The sequence below is a fragment of the Telmatherina bonti genome (genome assembly GCF_933228915.1).
Source record: "Telmatherina bonti genome assembly, chromosome: 24".
Lineage (NCBI taxonomy): Eukaryota > Metazoa > Chordata > Actinopteri > Atheriniformes > Telmatherinidae > Telmatherina > Telmatherina bonti.
In genome coordinates this window covers 15959837-15977022 of record NC_136633.1, presented here as the reverse complement: position 1 = coordinate 15977022, position 17186 = coordinate 15959837, and the positions used below count along the sequence as shown (strand labels likewise).

Sequence of the window (17186 nt, the reverse complement as noted above, 5' to 3'; positions counted from 1 at the left end):
ATCCAGTGCAGATCTCAGCCTCGCCTCTATCTTTAGTGGGCCACGGTCTATGAATGGAGAGCCTAACTTTATCTGGCCCAGCGTCATCGAAGCTGCCGGTATTTTTAGTGGGCGGCTTGAAGTGGCAGCAGCTGCGAAAGCATTTAGTGCCCCCCACCCAACCTATGCTCATCTTCCATTCCTACCCTTTCTCTCTGTTACTCTTTAGCTGCTGGACAATGACAGAATCGGAGCTGATGCATACATTGTGCAGTCCATGGAAAAGCTGTTGTAATTTTCCTTTATGCTACCTCCAACCTAACACCAGAGTGGACTTAAGCAAGAAGTGATACTTGTGACTTCAGCCCATCAAATGTGAATGGAAGACTGCATTTTCATTTCATGCCAAGTTGCTCAGTGAAGAAAGGTACCAAACAGGAACAAGAAACAAATCAAGAAGACGAGGAACAAACACAGAGGAGTTTCAAAGAGCTTCTTGACTGGCTTCATGAAAGATTTTTTCCACACAGGAGCAGGTCATTAATTTGATGCGCCAAAGAATAACTGAAGGTGACGCCTTGTGTCTTCTGAATTAACATCTTAAAGTGGGCATGTTATTATACCGGAACACTTTAGGAGAGTAGCTCTTGTTTGTTTCAAATAGTTAACTTTCTAATTCATCAGTTTTATTTAGCCATAAAGCAAATGTTTTATGCTTTAGCTCAACTTTAAAGTTGCTGATACAATGGGAACAACGTCACAAATCTGAGACTGAGAGAACTTCCATACAGCCAAGTAGATGAAAACATGAATTTATGTTCCAGTTTTATCCTAGTTAGTGATTGCAGGTGTGTGTCGGTTCATTTTTCTTTGTGACACATGCTCAGTAGCGTCTTGCTTTGGAAATACTACTTTATAAATACACTCTTCACTGAGTTACAGGACCAGCTGTGAGAAAACTAAAAGTGTTGCACGCTGAAACCAACTCTACTAGACCACTAAACATTTTGCAAACGCCATATTGAAAACGCTCATCTCTGTATAGCTTTGGCAGTTGCAATAAACACATTCATATCACAATGTCCATTCAACTTTAAATGATTTCTCTCATACTTGTGATTATTATATCAACTTTAAAGCATACTGCACAAAATTATCAGTGTTTTCACATATAAGTTCAAAGAAATCTACAGTACTTTACCTGCAAACGGTTATTGTTAGGATTACCTAAATTGTGTTTCAGTACTGTGATCTGGGTAAGTTAGAAGCGCACAAGTTTACTGACTTCTATTTTCTTTAACTTACAGGTACTTCACCAAAGATCGTTATCTTACTTTGTAGAAAACTGAAACAAAAGGAACTTCTTCAGTAGGACTAGACAAAAGGTGACACTATCATGGATATCTTTGGGGGTGCGCCTCGTGTTTTGGGCTATCCACGCCCCGTAGTGGTGCCGTCTGGAACTGATGCAACCCTAAGGTGCCAAATTGATGGAGACCCTCGTCCAGATGTCATCTGGGAACGTAAAAATGTCCAAATTGTGTCTGAAGGACGATACAGGCTCTCAGAGGAGGGAAAAGTGTATTTGCTAACCATTACCGGAGTGACCATGAAAGATGCTGGTCAGTACATCTGCAAGGCTAAAAATATCATAGGTGAAACCTATGCAGCAGCCTCACTTAAAGTAGAAGGAGAGGCACAGGGAGAAGATGGGGAGTTGATGCAACTGGGGGTCGAAGGTGTCAAGGAATCAAAGGGAAATGGAGAATTTGGAGGCCACTTAAATGGATACAGTATAATGCAAAATAGTTTGGGATACCAAGAAATGAATGGAGAGTGCAAGTGGAACAATGGGATAAGTGAAAAACTGGAAGAGAATGATTTAAAATCCAATGACAAACCTCGATTCCTCATCAAGCCCTTGTCTCTGCGTGTGGATCGGGGAGAGGATGCCGCTTTTTCATGCAAAATATGGGGTACGCCTTTGCCTGAGGTGACTTGGGAGAAAGATGGTAAAAAGCTGAATGATATCTTTGAGAGTTCACACTTTAGTGTAAGTAATCAAGAAGGGGGTTGGTTCCAGCTCAAGATCTACAGGACACGCATGCCAGATAAAGGTGTTTATACCTGCAAGGCTGTGAATTGTCACGGTGAAGTTTTGGCTGGAGCTGTCCTTCTTATTGAGCCCATACCAGAGCGAGAGGATAGTAAAAAGTCCTCAAGTGGTCACACTAACAGTCAGTGGTCACCAAAACATAGAAGTCGGCGCCAAAGTTTGTCAAAGCTAGTGGAAGAACCACTTCTCAACGCATCCAAAGCCAAAAAGTTTGCCGTTACTGAGGGGAAGCATGCCAAATTTCGCTGCTTTGTAACCGGAAAGCCAAAACCTGAGATCATCTGGAAGAAAGACGGGGTTCCCTTAGAGCCTGGCAGACGTCACCTGATATTTGAAGACAGAGAGGGTTACTACACATTGAAGGTTCTGTACTGCAAAGTTCAGGATACGGGGCTGTATGTTTGTGCTGCATCAAATGCTCTTGGAAACACACTTAGTGCTGTCCACCTGTCTGTGAAAGGTAAGCCATAGTACCTTGTTAAATATTCAACACTAAATGCTTCAAAAACTGTAATTACAAGTGTCATCCATTTTCAATACAAACTTAATGGAGAAAATATTTTATGCCATGTAACTGCCTTGTATCTGTCTTTCTGGGACAAAGACAGTAGTTTACAAAAGTATTCAACCCCAACTGGTGTTTTTCCTATTTTATGAGTGTTAAACTTCATCAGTTTACAATGTGTTGTGACCAAAATAACAAACAAACATTATATAAATATCAAAATCACTACTTGCTATGCAAAAACATTGGAAAAAGTTGTTAGAATTTGTAATTAACTGGTCTGATTTTAGATACTAATCTTAAAAGTTTAGGTATACAAAACCTGAGTTCAGCAATTGTGCTTACATATCTTGGTTTCACAGTGAGCAAAAATGCAATATAAACAGTAGTAACAATGAGCCAACACACACACACACACACACACACACACACACACACACACACACACACACACACACACACACACACACACACAAAAGATACAGTAAATTTTGATCTTCCATTTAAAAAATTAGGAAATTGTTGGCAAAACAAATGCTCTGCACCACACAAATTTGGTGTTGTTAACCCAAACAAGGCAGTAATTTTACTGTCTGGCCATAAGAAATATCCCATGGCCAGATAAATGAGCCCCGACATGTCAGCAATACATACCCCAACAGCATTATTTAAACATTACATCATATGCTGTACTTGGTGTGGGCTTAATGGCCTGAGTGCATAGCTGAAATGGACAGAATCAACTTTTGAAGTGGTTAATTATTTTGTCCTAATCCTTCCATAATGATTAGATAACTCTTAGGTTCAAACAGCTTTTTATATGTGCAGCTCTGCATGTGCCAGCTGCCTTTATCATGGCCTCTATTTTGTCTTAAGGTCAACATGCCAGTCCTCAATATGTGGATAATATCAAGTAGCATTACAAGTAGACATGGAATGATGAGAGAAGTAAATCAAAAGAAAGTCAGTGGGTACTGAAATCAAAATAAATGATCACTACAATCAGGAGCAGCTCAAATGTACAATTTGTGCACTTTTAAAATTTATATTGCAAATAAAATCCAAACCCTGCTTTTTTACTCAGGCCCAGCTGTGCGGTTCAGGCGCCCATTAAAAGACATGGAGGTGAAAGAGAGGGATGTGGCTGTGCTTGAGTGTGAGGTACCGGATGAGACAATCCCAGCTGCCTGGTACCTTGAAGACCAAAGGCTGATGCCCAGCAGTAAATATGGCATGGAGCAGAAAGGAACCAAACGAAGGCTCACCATCCATGATGTGGGAACGGATGATGATGGCGTTTACTTGTGTGAGATGCCTGATGGAGCAAAGAGTATTGCTGAGCTATCAGTTAAAGGTAATATGTTTTTATTGTAAGTCTTGACTAGCTCAAATAAAAACGACAATATCAAGGTTTTAATAAGTCCTAATCAGTATAATTCTGTCATGTTAAATCATCTCTGGGTAATAAAGACCCCTAGTGGTCAAAAAATGTAGTTATTGAGAAAAAATGCTGTGAAATAAGTTTACACGGAAATAAAAGAAAGATTTTTTTGCAGGCACTATTGTTCGCAAACTTCCTCGGAAGCTGGAGGTCCTCGAAGGCGAAAATGCAGCATTCTGCGTTGAGGTGGAGAACGATGATATGGAGGTCCACTGGTTTAAAGATGGTTTGAAGCTACACGAGACACACCAAACGATTCTCAAGTCTTTTGGCAAGACTCACATTCTAGTCTTTGTCAATGTGGCCTATCATGACTCGGGGGTTGTGACATTTGTCGCAGGAAGATCCAAGACTTCATCACGCCTTAAAGTTAAAGGTACAAATAGGAACACTAAGATCACTCAGCCTTTGTCTATAGCTTTGTATGCATGCACTATTAATACATATTTAGTCTATGAGCATTCATAAATGAAGCTACTCCTCAAGCTCTACACACAGCCCCTTCGTTAAAACATAGCCTGTTCACCCAAGGTTTGTTTTTCTATCGATGCTGGGTAGAGGAGGACTTGATTAACCTTTAAGAAAGCTGTAATTGCTGATTAACACCTTCCAAGCCAGATATATAATAGCATAATAACAAGGTGCTTAACACTTCCATTACACAATACGTCATAACACCTGAAAAGAGAAGCAAGTAAAGATACAAGCAGAGAGGTTGTCAAGGAGTTTTTTTTTTCCTTCATTTGTACCAAGAAATAACCACTTCCAGGTCAAGACCAACTATTCTCCTGTTTTAATACCTAACACATCTTTAAGAATTATTACATTTATGTTTTGCATTATTGTTTGACCTTTGAAATGCATAGTAAATAGTTCATGGAATCATTTCTATCATTCTCACATGAAAGCATTTATTTACTTCAATATTCTTTCTGCAATTATAAAAACACAACCGTTTTCTCTATACTCATTTGACTTTTTACGTCTCTTACTTAAAGCCACAAGACATTGTCCCCCCATCTGTCCTGGGGGGGTAAAAATGGATGTAGATAGACCCAACAGTGCTCTCCTGACTTGGGTTCCTGCCCCCAATAGCCAGACCTCCACACGCTCCACCTTTGTGCTGGAGAGGCAAGAAGTTGGTTCTCAGGAGTGGCAGAAGTGTTTCACTTCGGAGACAGCCACATCAGCTGAGGTCACCGGTGACAGCGTGCCATGTGAAGGCGACTATCGCTTCCGTGTCTGTTGCATGAATAAGTATGGACGAAGTGGCCATGTGGAGTTTCCCAAAGTCGTCCATCTTAGTAAGTAACACATCGTGCTGAAAAGGCTATATGTTTTGTTGATGTGAGCAAAAACAGAGATTTTGATTTCCCTTCTTTTCTCATACTTACATTTGTCTATTATTTAGTACCAGGCCCCAAGATTCACAGCCACCTGACAGCCTGTGAGGTGATGGAAGGAGAAGATGCTCACTTCTCCATTGAACTGTCTGTTCCAATGGTTGGAACTTGGTTTCTAAATAGCACGCAACTTCAACATGGTACACGATACTCAATTAAACAAACGCAAACAAGGCACTCACTGATGATCAGAGAAACTCAAACAGTCGAGGACACAGCGGAAATCACATTCATAGCCAATGGAGTCCGAGATTCGGCTGTGCTGAAGGTTAAACGTAAGTGTAAAAATCTGCTTTTCTTATATTCTTTATGGGTTTTGTCTGAGATCATGTGCGATTTCACAATTTTGCAGCTGCTGTGGTGAAATTCAACCCTCTGTCAGAGCTAGACAGCAACAAGAGAGTGGACACGGGTGATGCCATTGTGCTCTACTGCGAGGTCTCCCATCCCTTTGCTAAAGTATCCTGGTTTAAAGATGGTGAACAACTCCAGGCGACAGATGGCCTCAACATCCAGTCAGATGGACATATGAGGAGGATTGTGATCCAATCTGCTGATGCATCTCACTCTGGGGTTTATACATGTAAAGCTCCAGGAGATGCCATCAATTTCAATGTGAACGTTGCAGGTACCACACTTTTGTAAACCTTTGGGACGTCTAAGAATTCCCTCCATGCTTGTTTCATGAAACTATCGATTGACTTAAATTTATTTGTTAAACAGATACATGATTAGGTAATAATTAGGATATTCATTCATTTTCCTAACCACTTAATCCAATTCAGGGGTGCGGGGAAGCTGGAGCCTATCCCAGCAGTCTTAGGGCGAAAGGCAGGGTACACCCTGGACAGCTCGCCAGTCCATTGCTGGGCCACATAATTAGGATATATAATTCTCAAACGCATTCATATTAAATTTAAACCTGCTAGTCAAATCCAAACCTGCGAATCAAATCCGAGCAAGAATGCTTGAAATTCTTTTTAGACAAAAAATGTTCTCAGTACCTTCTTGTGAGGGATAGTGATCACTGTTCTTCTGTGTTTTAGGTCCTCCAGTTGAGTTTACTCCAGTCTCAGAGGAGGAACTCCATAAGAGCAGCATGGAGCTGGACCCCGTGGTGCTGCTCTGCCATGTCTCCCGAGATGATGCAGAAGTAGTGTGGTAAGAGTACAAACAGAAGTACCCGTTAAAAATAAATTAAAAAATAAAATAAATGAAAATGTAAAATTGTTCACAAAAGATCTAGTAGTTACAGGCTTACAGGCTTTTATTTGAAAAAAAAAAATCTTTTTTTTTTTTTTTTTTTTTTTTTTTTTAAATAAACTAAAATAATCCACTTAAAAATTTTTGGTTAATGTCCAGAAAATTGCATTTAATTTTAAAACAGTAAAAAATAAATAGAAAATATCCCATGCCAGGTTTAAGTGTCATTTTAAACATTTAACAGCTCCAGCTCTTCTCTAATTAACAGTCTTCAACATGTTACAGGAATTTTAACATATAAAATGATTTCATCCACACTCTTCATTAATAGGCAATAGTATTTGTTAGTAAAACAAAGCGGGATCAGTCAATGTCAACTTCAGTCTTGTCATGCAGCAGAGGCGATCACTTCCTTCTCTGACTGCAGCAGCTTCGAGTTGGTCTTTTGGACGGGGAGTGGCTTACGCTGTTCCTGGTAATGTCAGTAAACTACACGTTCTTTCACGTGACTCACCAAAAATCTTGAATATCATTCGAAAAAGTCCCTAGACTTGTTGATCATCGTTTCCTGTAAATAGACTTGCCAGAAGGTTCTGAAATATCACTAAATATAGCGCCAATGTGTCAAGCTAGTAGCACAAGTCTGCCGTGTGCATTGATGTTATTGATAACTCACAATTAAGTATATTAATTTTTTTAATGCGTTAATCTTCCTGTAATTAATGAATTTATATATGTGTATGTGTGTGACCATTTTCAACACAATTCATCTGTATTTAGTTAAAATTCTTGATTTTAGAATAGTCTGCATCTAATTTTTGAACCAGGTATAAGGACGGCTGTGAGATCCAACCAAGTGACAACATCACACTGCAGGCAGAGGGAACCATGAGGAGGCTAATCATTCGCTCTGCAGAAACCTCAGATGCTGGAAATTACACTTGTCAGGCGGGAAACAACAGCACGAAGTTTACTGTCAATGTCAGAGGTGCGTTGCCCTCCCTGAAACCTGCTGGCCAAAGTAAACTTTGAAGAAACAGATTTCAAACAAAACCAAGAGCAGAACATCTTTCTTTATTCAAGAAAATTAGAAAGATTAAATATTTGAATTTATCCAGACTGTCTTCCTTGCTACTATTAATCCAGAACCTCCAGCAATGATTGTGAAGCCAGCAGATGATGTTGTAATGGAGAGCTACATCTCAGAAGTGATCCAAATGCAGTGCGAGCTATCACGTTCCAATGGAAAGGTGCGGTGGTTCAAGGATGGCCAGGAGGTGCAGGAAAGTGACAACATCCATATAATATCAGAGGGTCCTTACAGGAGACTAACTATCCTCTGTGGCTTGAGAGACGATACTGGAGAATATGTCTGTGAAACAGATGGAGACTCTGTCTTTTTCCAGCTTACTGTCACAGGTAAAACTTCTATATAACTATACAAAATATAGAAGTGTGCAAAGTACAATATGATTGATTTAAATGTATTTCTCTTGCAAAAGATCCACCTGTAAGAATCATTTGTCCCAGTGAATCAGAGGTGGAACTGACTCACTTGGCCTCAGAGAGGCTTGAACTCAGCTGTGAGATCTCCAAAGCAGATGCTCCGGTTCGGTGGTACAAAGACAATTTAGAGGTAGAGGAGAACCCTAACTTAATCCTGGAGGCAGATGGAGCCCAACGCCAGCTGATTATACCTTTTGCTACGGTGGATGACACTGGGGAGTATGTATGTGACACTGAAGATGACTCTGTGGCCTTCATGGTGACTATTACAGGTAAATGCAAAGACATTTAGCCAAACAGTTTTATCATGATGCAGTGTTTCTTTTTAATCTTTTTTGGGGGCTTCTTTTCATTAAGAACCACCAGTGATGCTTACTCGTCCTGAAACCACACCTGAAAGACTGGAGAGTTTTGCTGGCAAACCAATCACCCTGGAGATAGAGGTGTCACGGGCAACAGCAGAGGTCAAGTGGTGGTTAAATGGCAGAGAATTACAGCAGAGCAGCAATGTCACTATCACGGACGATGGCCTCATTCGTCGTTTGACCATCCACTCTCCCACTCCAGAAGATTCGGGGAAATACACATGTGAAGCCACTGATGATAAAATAGATTTCCAGGTCAAAGTTTCAGGTAAGAGGCAGAAGCCTTGAAGAAAGTTTAAGCACCATATAATAATAATAAAGACTAATATGAATGTCTGCTTCCACAGAGCCACCAGCGAAGATCTTAAGAAAACCAGAGATCAACACAGATCTCAAGTTCCTGGTTTCAGATGACATTGTGCTGGAGTGTGAGCTCTCCAGAGCCAATGCCAAAGTCAAATGGTACAAAGACTGCTGCCGTATTGAGGGTAATGAAAGGTTCTGCGAAGAGGAAGAAGGTGCTTTTCGATCACTTGTCATCCTTAATGCTGAACTCAAAGATTCAGGAGAATACTTCCTGGATGTTGGAGACGATAGCATCAGTTTCGAAGTTACAGTGCAAGGTAAAATTAATTTTTATAATTTCAGTGGTAAAGGGAATTTCTTTAAATTTTTTAAAAGTTTGAATGAACCTTTTTTCATATCTTAGAGCCACCTGTGAGCATTGTAGGAAACTCATATGACCCTGACTACCAGGAGATGGTGGCAGGAGATGACCTGGTACTGGCCTGTGAGGTTTCCCGTGCCAGTGCCCCTGTGCAGTGGTACTTCAATGACAAGCTGCTCATTAATGATTCCCGCACCTACATTGAGAGCTACGGCACTCTGAGGAAAATTATTATTTCATGTATACAGCCCTCAGACTCTGGAAAGTATGTGTGTGATGCTGTGGATGACAAGATGATCAGCATTGTCAGAATTCAAGGTAAAAAGAAAAAAAAAATCTCAAGGCAAAGAAAAACATCAGAATGGTACCTGACATTTACATTTCTCATCTTTTCCATAAAAGAGCCTCCAGTTACATTTGTGAATAAGGAGGAAGACATTGTTGCAACGGGTTACGAAGCAGAGAGTGTGACTTTCACAAGCTATGTGTCCAAGGAAAGTGCTCCAGTGCGCTGGTTAAAAGACTGGACACCACTTGAGGGTGAGCGATTTCAATCACTCATGGAGGGTCACAAACGTACACTTACCATTGATCCTTTGAGGCGTTCTGATGCTGGGGAATACACCTGTGATGTCAACACAGATCAGATCCATTTCAGTCTGCTGGTAAAAGGTTAGAGTTCCTGTCTTATTTATCCTTAACAGTAATTCTAATGAGCCTTAGTATGACCTGAAAAGTAAACAAATCAATATCTTTTTCTCTACAGAAATGAGAATTAAATTTGTAAGGCCCCTCCAAGACACTGTGGCCCATGCCGATGGTATGGTGACCTTGCGCTGTGAGGTTTGCAAACCAAAAGCAGATGTCCAGTGGCTGAAGAATGGAGTAGAAGTGATCCCAAGCAGGAGATTCTCCATTCGGGCAGATGGGGTTGAGAGAAGCTTGACCATCCACCGTTTAACTCGAGAGGATGCAGGGGAATATGCATGTGAGTCCAGAGATGACCGGACTACTGCAACTCTAAGAGTGGAGTGTAAGTATGCATGACATCAGATTTTTGGCCTTTTCTTATGGGAGTTTGCAGCTTCAATAACTGTCTGCTGCCTGTTCAGTGCCTCGAGTGGTTGAGTTTCTCACAGAACTTCACAACACAACGGTGCTAGAGGGAGAAGACGCCACCTTCAAGTGTGTAGTATCTCCTGATGATGTCCAGTTGATCTGGCTCATGGACAATGAACCTATTAGCTTGGGTGATCATTTCCAGGCATCACAGAATGGTCTGTGCCACACCTTAGTAATAAAAAAGTGCCAGATGTTGGACTGTTCAAAGATTACAGCAGAAGCTGAGGGAAAGATGAGCAAAGCCAGTCTCAAAGTTCAGGGTAAGACTGTCATCAAGACCAAAAGAGACCAGACAATGTTTCACTAAAACTACCACCAGCTCTTCATTTCTCCCTTTTCTCATTGTCTTTAGAGGCTCAGGTCATGTTCACAAAGAAAATGGATGCGGTTATGGCAGAGGAGTTTAGCGATGCCACCATGGAGACCCAGATCAGCCTGGAAACTGGTGAAGTCCAGTGGATGAGGCAAGGGGTGGTCATACAGTCAGGACCCCGATACACGCTAGCCCAGAACGGCTGCATTCGCAGCCTCACCATCCACAACCTGACTCTTTCTGACAGAGGAACTTACCGCTGCGAGACTCTGCATGACCGGACGCAGGTCAAGCTAAATGTAGAACGTAAGTGGTCTGTGATGAAGCTTGGATTAAATGTTTTGATGTTTAAAAAGATTTGGTACAATTTACAGCATATATGCAATCCATTAATTTCATAATCAATGTCACAAGATCAAGCCAAGTAAGCTATAATATAAAAAGTGCTATTCCTTGCAATAAAAATAGTCTTTATTTGTTTAAGTCATTTATAATAATAAGCAGGAAATGTTTTGATTCTGATGCACTGCATTTCATAGTAAATGGCAAAGTGCAATGAATACTGTAGGGCTTTTTCTCAGTAAGTCACAGTTCAAAAGATACTAAGAATAGCATGGCTAGACCTACAAGTGTGAAAAGGTTTTGAATCACAGCCTTACTGTGACACAATGATGCACTGAGTGACTCTAGGTGTTGTTTTTGTGCTCTATATTTGAACCACCTTGTATTCCCCTTGAAACACAAAGTAGCTCGGTGGTACAATGAAAATGTAAGCATTACATTGATACACTCCCAATACATTCAAGCTGCATGCATGAAACTTTCCAGTTTTCTCATGCTTCTGACATTGATCTTTTCTGAAAAATTTGTACATTTTAATCCTGGCATTTTAAAATGAATCTATCTCTGGTCCAGCCCGAAAAATTGCCATTCGTAAAGGCCTAAATGACCAAGAAACCTTTGAACGAGAAACTGCCTCCTTTGAGGTGGAGCTCTCGCACACAGACGTGGAAGGCACTTGGCAAAAGGATGGCATCCGTGTGAAGCCAAACAATCAATGGCGAGTGAGCACTAATGGACGTGTCCATGGCCTCACCCTGTCAAACCTGACACTGGAGGACACAGGTACCATTGTCTTCTCAGCTGAAGGAGTGCGGACCACAGCAAGGCTCACAGTCAAAGGTAATTGCGAGCCTATAAAAGCTCATTAGCCATAAAATGCTTCAAAGTCATGTTAACTTATTGTACTAAAACAACAAAGGACTCAAACAAGCAGAAATATTTGAGGACAGACACTGGATTGAAACAGAAGTTTAAAGATGGTAAAACAAGACTAATTAAGCAGTTGAACTGTGCCTTTTTTGAGAGATTCACAAGGCTGACTGAAATTGCAGAGACACCGGTGTCCATCCTGAAACCACTAGCTGATGTCTCTGTGGAGGAAGAGTTTCCTGTAACTCTGGAGTGTGAATTTTCCAGACCAAACATTGAAGTCAGATGGTTTAAGGTAAAACAAACTCTGACATTTTCTCATATTTTGCTCTCATTAACATTTTGGCCCAATGCTGAAAGAAAGTAACATGTTTAACTGCTGTAGAGAAGAATGAATAATAAAAAAACATGCGCTTTATTCCCTTATAAAATCAGAACGGGACTGAGCTGAAGCCAGGGAAGAACTGTCGGATATACTCCATGGGTCGGAAGCGGCTCTGCCAGATCCTGCAATGCACTTTGGCTGACTCTGGCTCCTACATGTGTGACACAGGGGAAATCAACACTTCCTGTTCACTGGGGGTTTTTGGTAAATTTGATTCACACTGCCTGTACTTTGCTTCCATCTAGTGGTCAATCATAATCTGTCTACATATAGTTTTTTGTCTCCAATTCCCTGAGATCTCTTGAATGATCTCTATAGTTGTTAAATCAATCCTTAAAAACCCTAGTTTTGACAGAGTGATCTTGGATCACTGTTACGCCAGCAGACTCTTCTACTCAGTTAGCCTTTTGTTGGGTCTTATGATCAATGAAATTATTAATCATGAGATTTTCTGATGAGTAAATGAAGTGGATAAGGGAATTCAGGCATTTCACCCAGGTGCATTCGAGAGGGGACACATCTAAAAGTTGCAGTATGGTCGATCTAAAAGACTGGACTTGGGGCCCTCCTGCTCTAAACTAAGAACTGTTTCTTACATATTTTCAACATTTCTAAATTGAAACCTCTCGTGTCCAAGGTTGAATTGCAGACGATTATTGATGCTTTTATAGCAGAATGTCTGGAATATTGTTATAGTCTTTTGACAAGCTTAAATAAGGAGCTTGACCATATTCAAGTTGTCCAGAATCCTGCCGCAAGGTTAGGTTGGACAAATGGGCCCATTTCACAACTGATTACCAGTGAATTCTCTAATTTGGTTAAAAATCATGACCCTTGCATGATCAGTCTCCTGCGACCTGCTTCAGTTTTACTCCCAAACCCGCAGTTTCAAGTCGGAAAGCTGGGTAATACTGGTGGTACCAAAACCTCGTTTAAGGACTCTTTCAAAGCGGTGGCACTGATGTTGTGGCACTTTCGGTCAGGTGTGTTGGAGCATAGAGACAATAAAGACCTGCAAGATACCAGCTCTCAAGGACTGGAATTTGACACCTGTGCACCTTTTCATTTTTCTGTATTTTCTGTACTTTTATTTGTATTGTTCTGTAAAGCACTTTGTGACTCCATATCAGTAAAAGGTGCGATGCAAATAAATGTATTATATTATCTTACAGAGCATGAGTTGGAGATAGTTCAAGATCTTGAGGATCTTTACATTCAGGAAGACCAGAATGCGGTCTTCATGTGCGAGGTTTCACTGGAGGATGTGAGCGGGGAATGGTACAAAGATGGCCACAAGATTCGACCTACTTGCACAACAAAGATGCGCACTGAAGGTCAGACATGAAAGGGGATGATCAGTGGCAGAAAGTACTATAATAATACCTAATGCACTGTGAATCTTTGTGAGCTTATATATTCAGTCATTTAGGTCTTCCCATCAGTGAGAATTAAAATAGATCTTATCATCCAGGGACAAAGCACTTCCTGCTGATGTGTAACGTTAAAGCCGAAGATGCAGGAGAAATCCGTTTTGTAGCCAGGGATGTTGAATCAACAGCCTACCTTGAAGTAGAAGGTTAGTCTATTTTTACATTTATGTTATTTTATTTGTACATCCACTCCTTCTTTATCAGATCATATCTACCCTAATTCTAAAAATAAACTATCCTCTATTTTCAGAACTTCCTGCTTCTATTGTAAAACCCTTGCGAGACCGAACAGCCTTGGAGAAACACCGCGTTATCCTTGAATGCACCGTGTCCTCACCTCGCTGCAGTGTGACCTGGTACAAAGGGAAGCAGGAGCTGGATTCCTCAGATCGGATGGAGATTGTTGTGGATGGTTGCTCCCACAAACTAATCATCCACCAGGTGGCTGTTGAAGATGAAGGCACCTACTGTATTGAGGTTGGGGAGCATACATCCAAAGCTAAACTGATGGTGGAAGGTAAGCTAGACAGAGAGCTAAAGCTGCATGTATCAGAATGTATCAAATTTCTTAATAAGTAAAAACTCTTCTCTGTTTGCTTATGTCTTGTGATACCGTAATCATGCTTCTGCAGCCCAGGCCCTCGTGGTGGTGAGAGATCTAGAAGATGTGGAGGTGACTGAGACGGAGTCCGCTTCTTTTCAATGTGAAGTGTCTGTCGCCATAAACAAAGCGCCAGTTTGGACTTTGAATGGAGTGACCCTTCAGTCAGGTCCTTCTGTCCGCCTGGAAAACCACGGGACAGTCCACAAGCTGACTCTGAAGGACACGAATGTGGATATGAGTGGGACAGTCAAGTTTACCATGGGCAAAGCAAAGAGCAGTGCCACGCTCACAGTGAATGAAAACTAGAAGGAAAAGAAAGTGACTCAGTGGAGTGAGCTGATATACTTAAAGGCCCAATTATCCTCTTGTCATGTACATCATAGGTAGATCCATTTCAAACATCATTGCCTTCACACTTCCATGCACCTTTTGAATCCATAACTACAGTTGTTAGGCAATAAATTCCCAGAGGGAGGCGCAGAAATTAGATTTAACTCCTGAGATTTAACGTCACTTTCAGACAATAGCAAACATGGTGACAGTGAATAAAACATGACGATGTACATTCTCAGAGAGATATAAAATGACTCAGCGCAGTATTCAGCAGTGGTCTGTGCGACAAGGGATGGGCTATACGACCAAAATCTCATATCACAATGTAGCTAATTTTATATCCCCATAACGATATACATGACGATATAAAATTGTTTGTGTAATTTTGTGTCAGTCATCAGTTATTTGTCAAATGTGTTTGGCAACGGCAGCAGTGATCTTCCATCCGCGGGAACTATGGCTGTCTGGCATTTCACAGGTACATGTCTATTGCTGCGTTTGCATCTGGAGTTTATGATGAGCGCTTTCGCCACCACTCGACACTGCTTTTGCTCGTTGACTCTATTCTTTATTCTGTATTCTTTATCCTGATTCTGGTGCAGGTGAGTTACCGGTAGTTGTGTTGGAGTTCGTTGTCAGGACTGTGAGCTAGTCTTGTCGGTTTCACTTTGGTCTTTTTATATCCAAACTGCATGCATGCAACAGAAATTTCCCCTCTTTTATGAACAAGCTCATCAGTTTGGGTTGGCTGGTCCTCTTTTAGAGAATTACCCTGCTCTGAAATGCATCTGCTACTGTCTACCTCCATGTTTGTTTATGTATTGCAGAAAGCATGCTGTAAAGCGCATCTTGACGTAAATTACTGCAGTAAAGCACCGTGTCGTGATGTAAACGATGGAGCCTCATATGAAATGATAGACATTTTTAATCATCCAAACGATAAATATCTTCATATCGCACATCCCTATGTGCAACTATTAAAAACAAAACAGCTGCTTCTTCATAATCGCTTTCACAGCTTGCGTCCCAGCCTGTACTGCTCTGTTTGCTGCATCAGAGTACACAGCAAGATCTCTGAAAATTACCAAATTATACACCTAAAGGACACCAGAGAAAGACAGAATAGTTTGTATTCGTCATCACTGAAGAGAATAAATGGGCCTTTTCTCAGTCTAAAAAGCAAAAGCTCACATTTCCTTTTATATCATCCATATTAATGGTTTTTGTGATCTTAGACTGGACATTTTTGTCAGTAAAAACCTTTTACAGTGTAGATAATATTTATTTAATCTGATCAATACTTGTAGTTTATATTGTTGTATTTTGATTAAAAGCTACCAAGATAAAACAAAAATAAACATCATAAATTTTGGGATTTTCATTTGCAATTATTTAAAGGTAAGATTAGTCCAAATCAGTCTGATAATTAACCGTCTCTTGAAAGAAAAACAAAAAAAAAAAGAAAAGAAAGGTGTTTAGTTATGTCACACAACAAAGTCAGAATCGGCTGCCCTTCTCTGTTTTATAGGAACATTTTAAATAACACAGAGATATTTTCATCGAAGCCCAGCGCAGTTGCATCCCAAATGCAATAACTTGCCTTTGTTAAATGTATGCGAAAACATGTACAGTAACATTTGGGCCACTTTGCTTCCATAGCATGTCATAGCATCAGACTAGCAGAGAAAAAAAAAATGCCCACATTCTATTTCAAGCATTTATTTTGCCACAGACAGTTGAGAAAATTAGTGCACAGGCTCATGTATCTGGGCATTGACTTCTACAACAGTGAAGGCACAGTTTTTAAGTAACACGATACAAAACGTTAAATATATATATATAAATGAACATTCATATATAAATTAAATATTTAGTTTTAAAATATCTGTTCTTAAATACGTGACAAAACAAAAAAGTGTTAATAATTTAGATAACTGAATCTCCTCTCTAAGAACCCTGTACTCTGATTTGTGAGAATGAAAAATACATTTTACAGCTACCTGAATTTTTTTTTTTTTTAAATGCATCACTGAAAGTAACTTCCATACTATGAGTAATTAAAATATTCACCTTGCAATCAAACTTCAAACGCGACTTTTTATTTTCCATGAAAAGGTTTAGCTTAGTCTGCGCATGCGTCCTCGGTTAGCATGAATTTCGCACACACAGCTAATAGTAGCTGGGACTAATCTCAAACATGACTCTCAAATAAATCAGTAAAATACTTACCACACTCTTGCAGGTACAGCTGGAACAGTCACATTTAATTCATAGATGTAAATTATTATATTTAATACTTAATAAGGGGATTTTTGCTAACATTTACGACTTTTGTTTAACAAAATGGGTGGCACGCAAATGTATGGTGCCCTCATATGGCCAAAACTATTGAAACTCGGAAGAAAAATATTTGTCAAACGGAATACAAGCCCACTTGAAGTTACAAATTAGGCTGTAAACTATAATCTTCAAGGTTTTGACCGATTTAAATTTTTTTTTCATCTTCTAAAGCACAAACATGTGCTTTGAGTAGTGAAGTAATTAGTCCCTTGAAAGGCAATTCTACTAGTTGTTTCAACTGTTGACATTTTAACTTTTATGC

At 40.2% G+C, this 17186-nt stretch overlaps 1 protein-coding gene across 1 annotated transcript; it reads left to right on the top strand.

The window, feature by feature from the left end:
• Positions 1-216: 216 nt before the first annotated feature.
• On the top strand, positions 217-17166 carry obsl1a (obscurin like cytoskeletal adaptor 1a). The gene is made up of 25 exons (XM_079263927.1): positions 217-549; positions 1287-2555; positions 3685-3954; positions 4157-4417; positions 5040-5345; positions 5453-5719; positions 5797-6072; positions 6491-6605; positions 7475-7635; positions 7794-8066; positions 8150-8425; positions 8511-8786; positions 8866-9141; positions 9228-9503; positions 9588-9857; positions 9952-10218; positions 10298-10567; positions 10660-10926; positions 11536-11802; positions 12015-12127; positions 12268-12421; positions 13390-13551; positions 13689-13793; positions 13898-14164; positions 14280-17166. Exons 2-25 carry the CDS (start codon positions 1376-1378, stop codon positions 14555-14557), a joined length of 6633 nt encoding a protein of 2210 aa, XP_079120053.1. The 5' UTR covers positions 217-549; positions 1287-1375; the 3' UTR covers positions 14558-17166.
• The last annotated feature ends 20 nt before the right edge of the window (positions 17167-17186 follow it).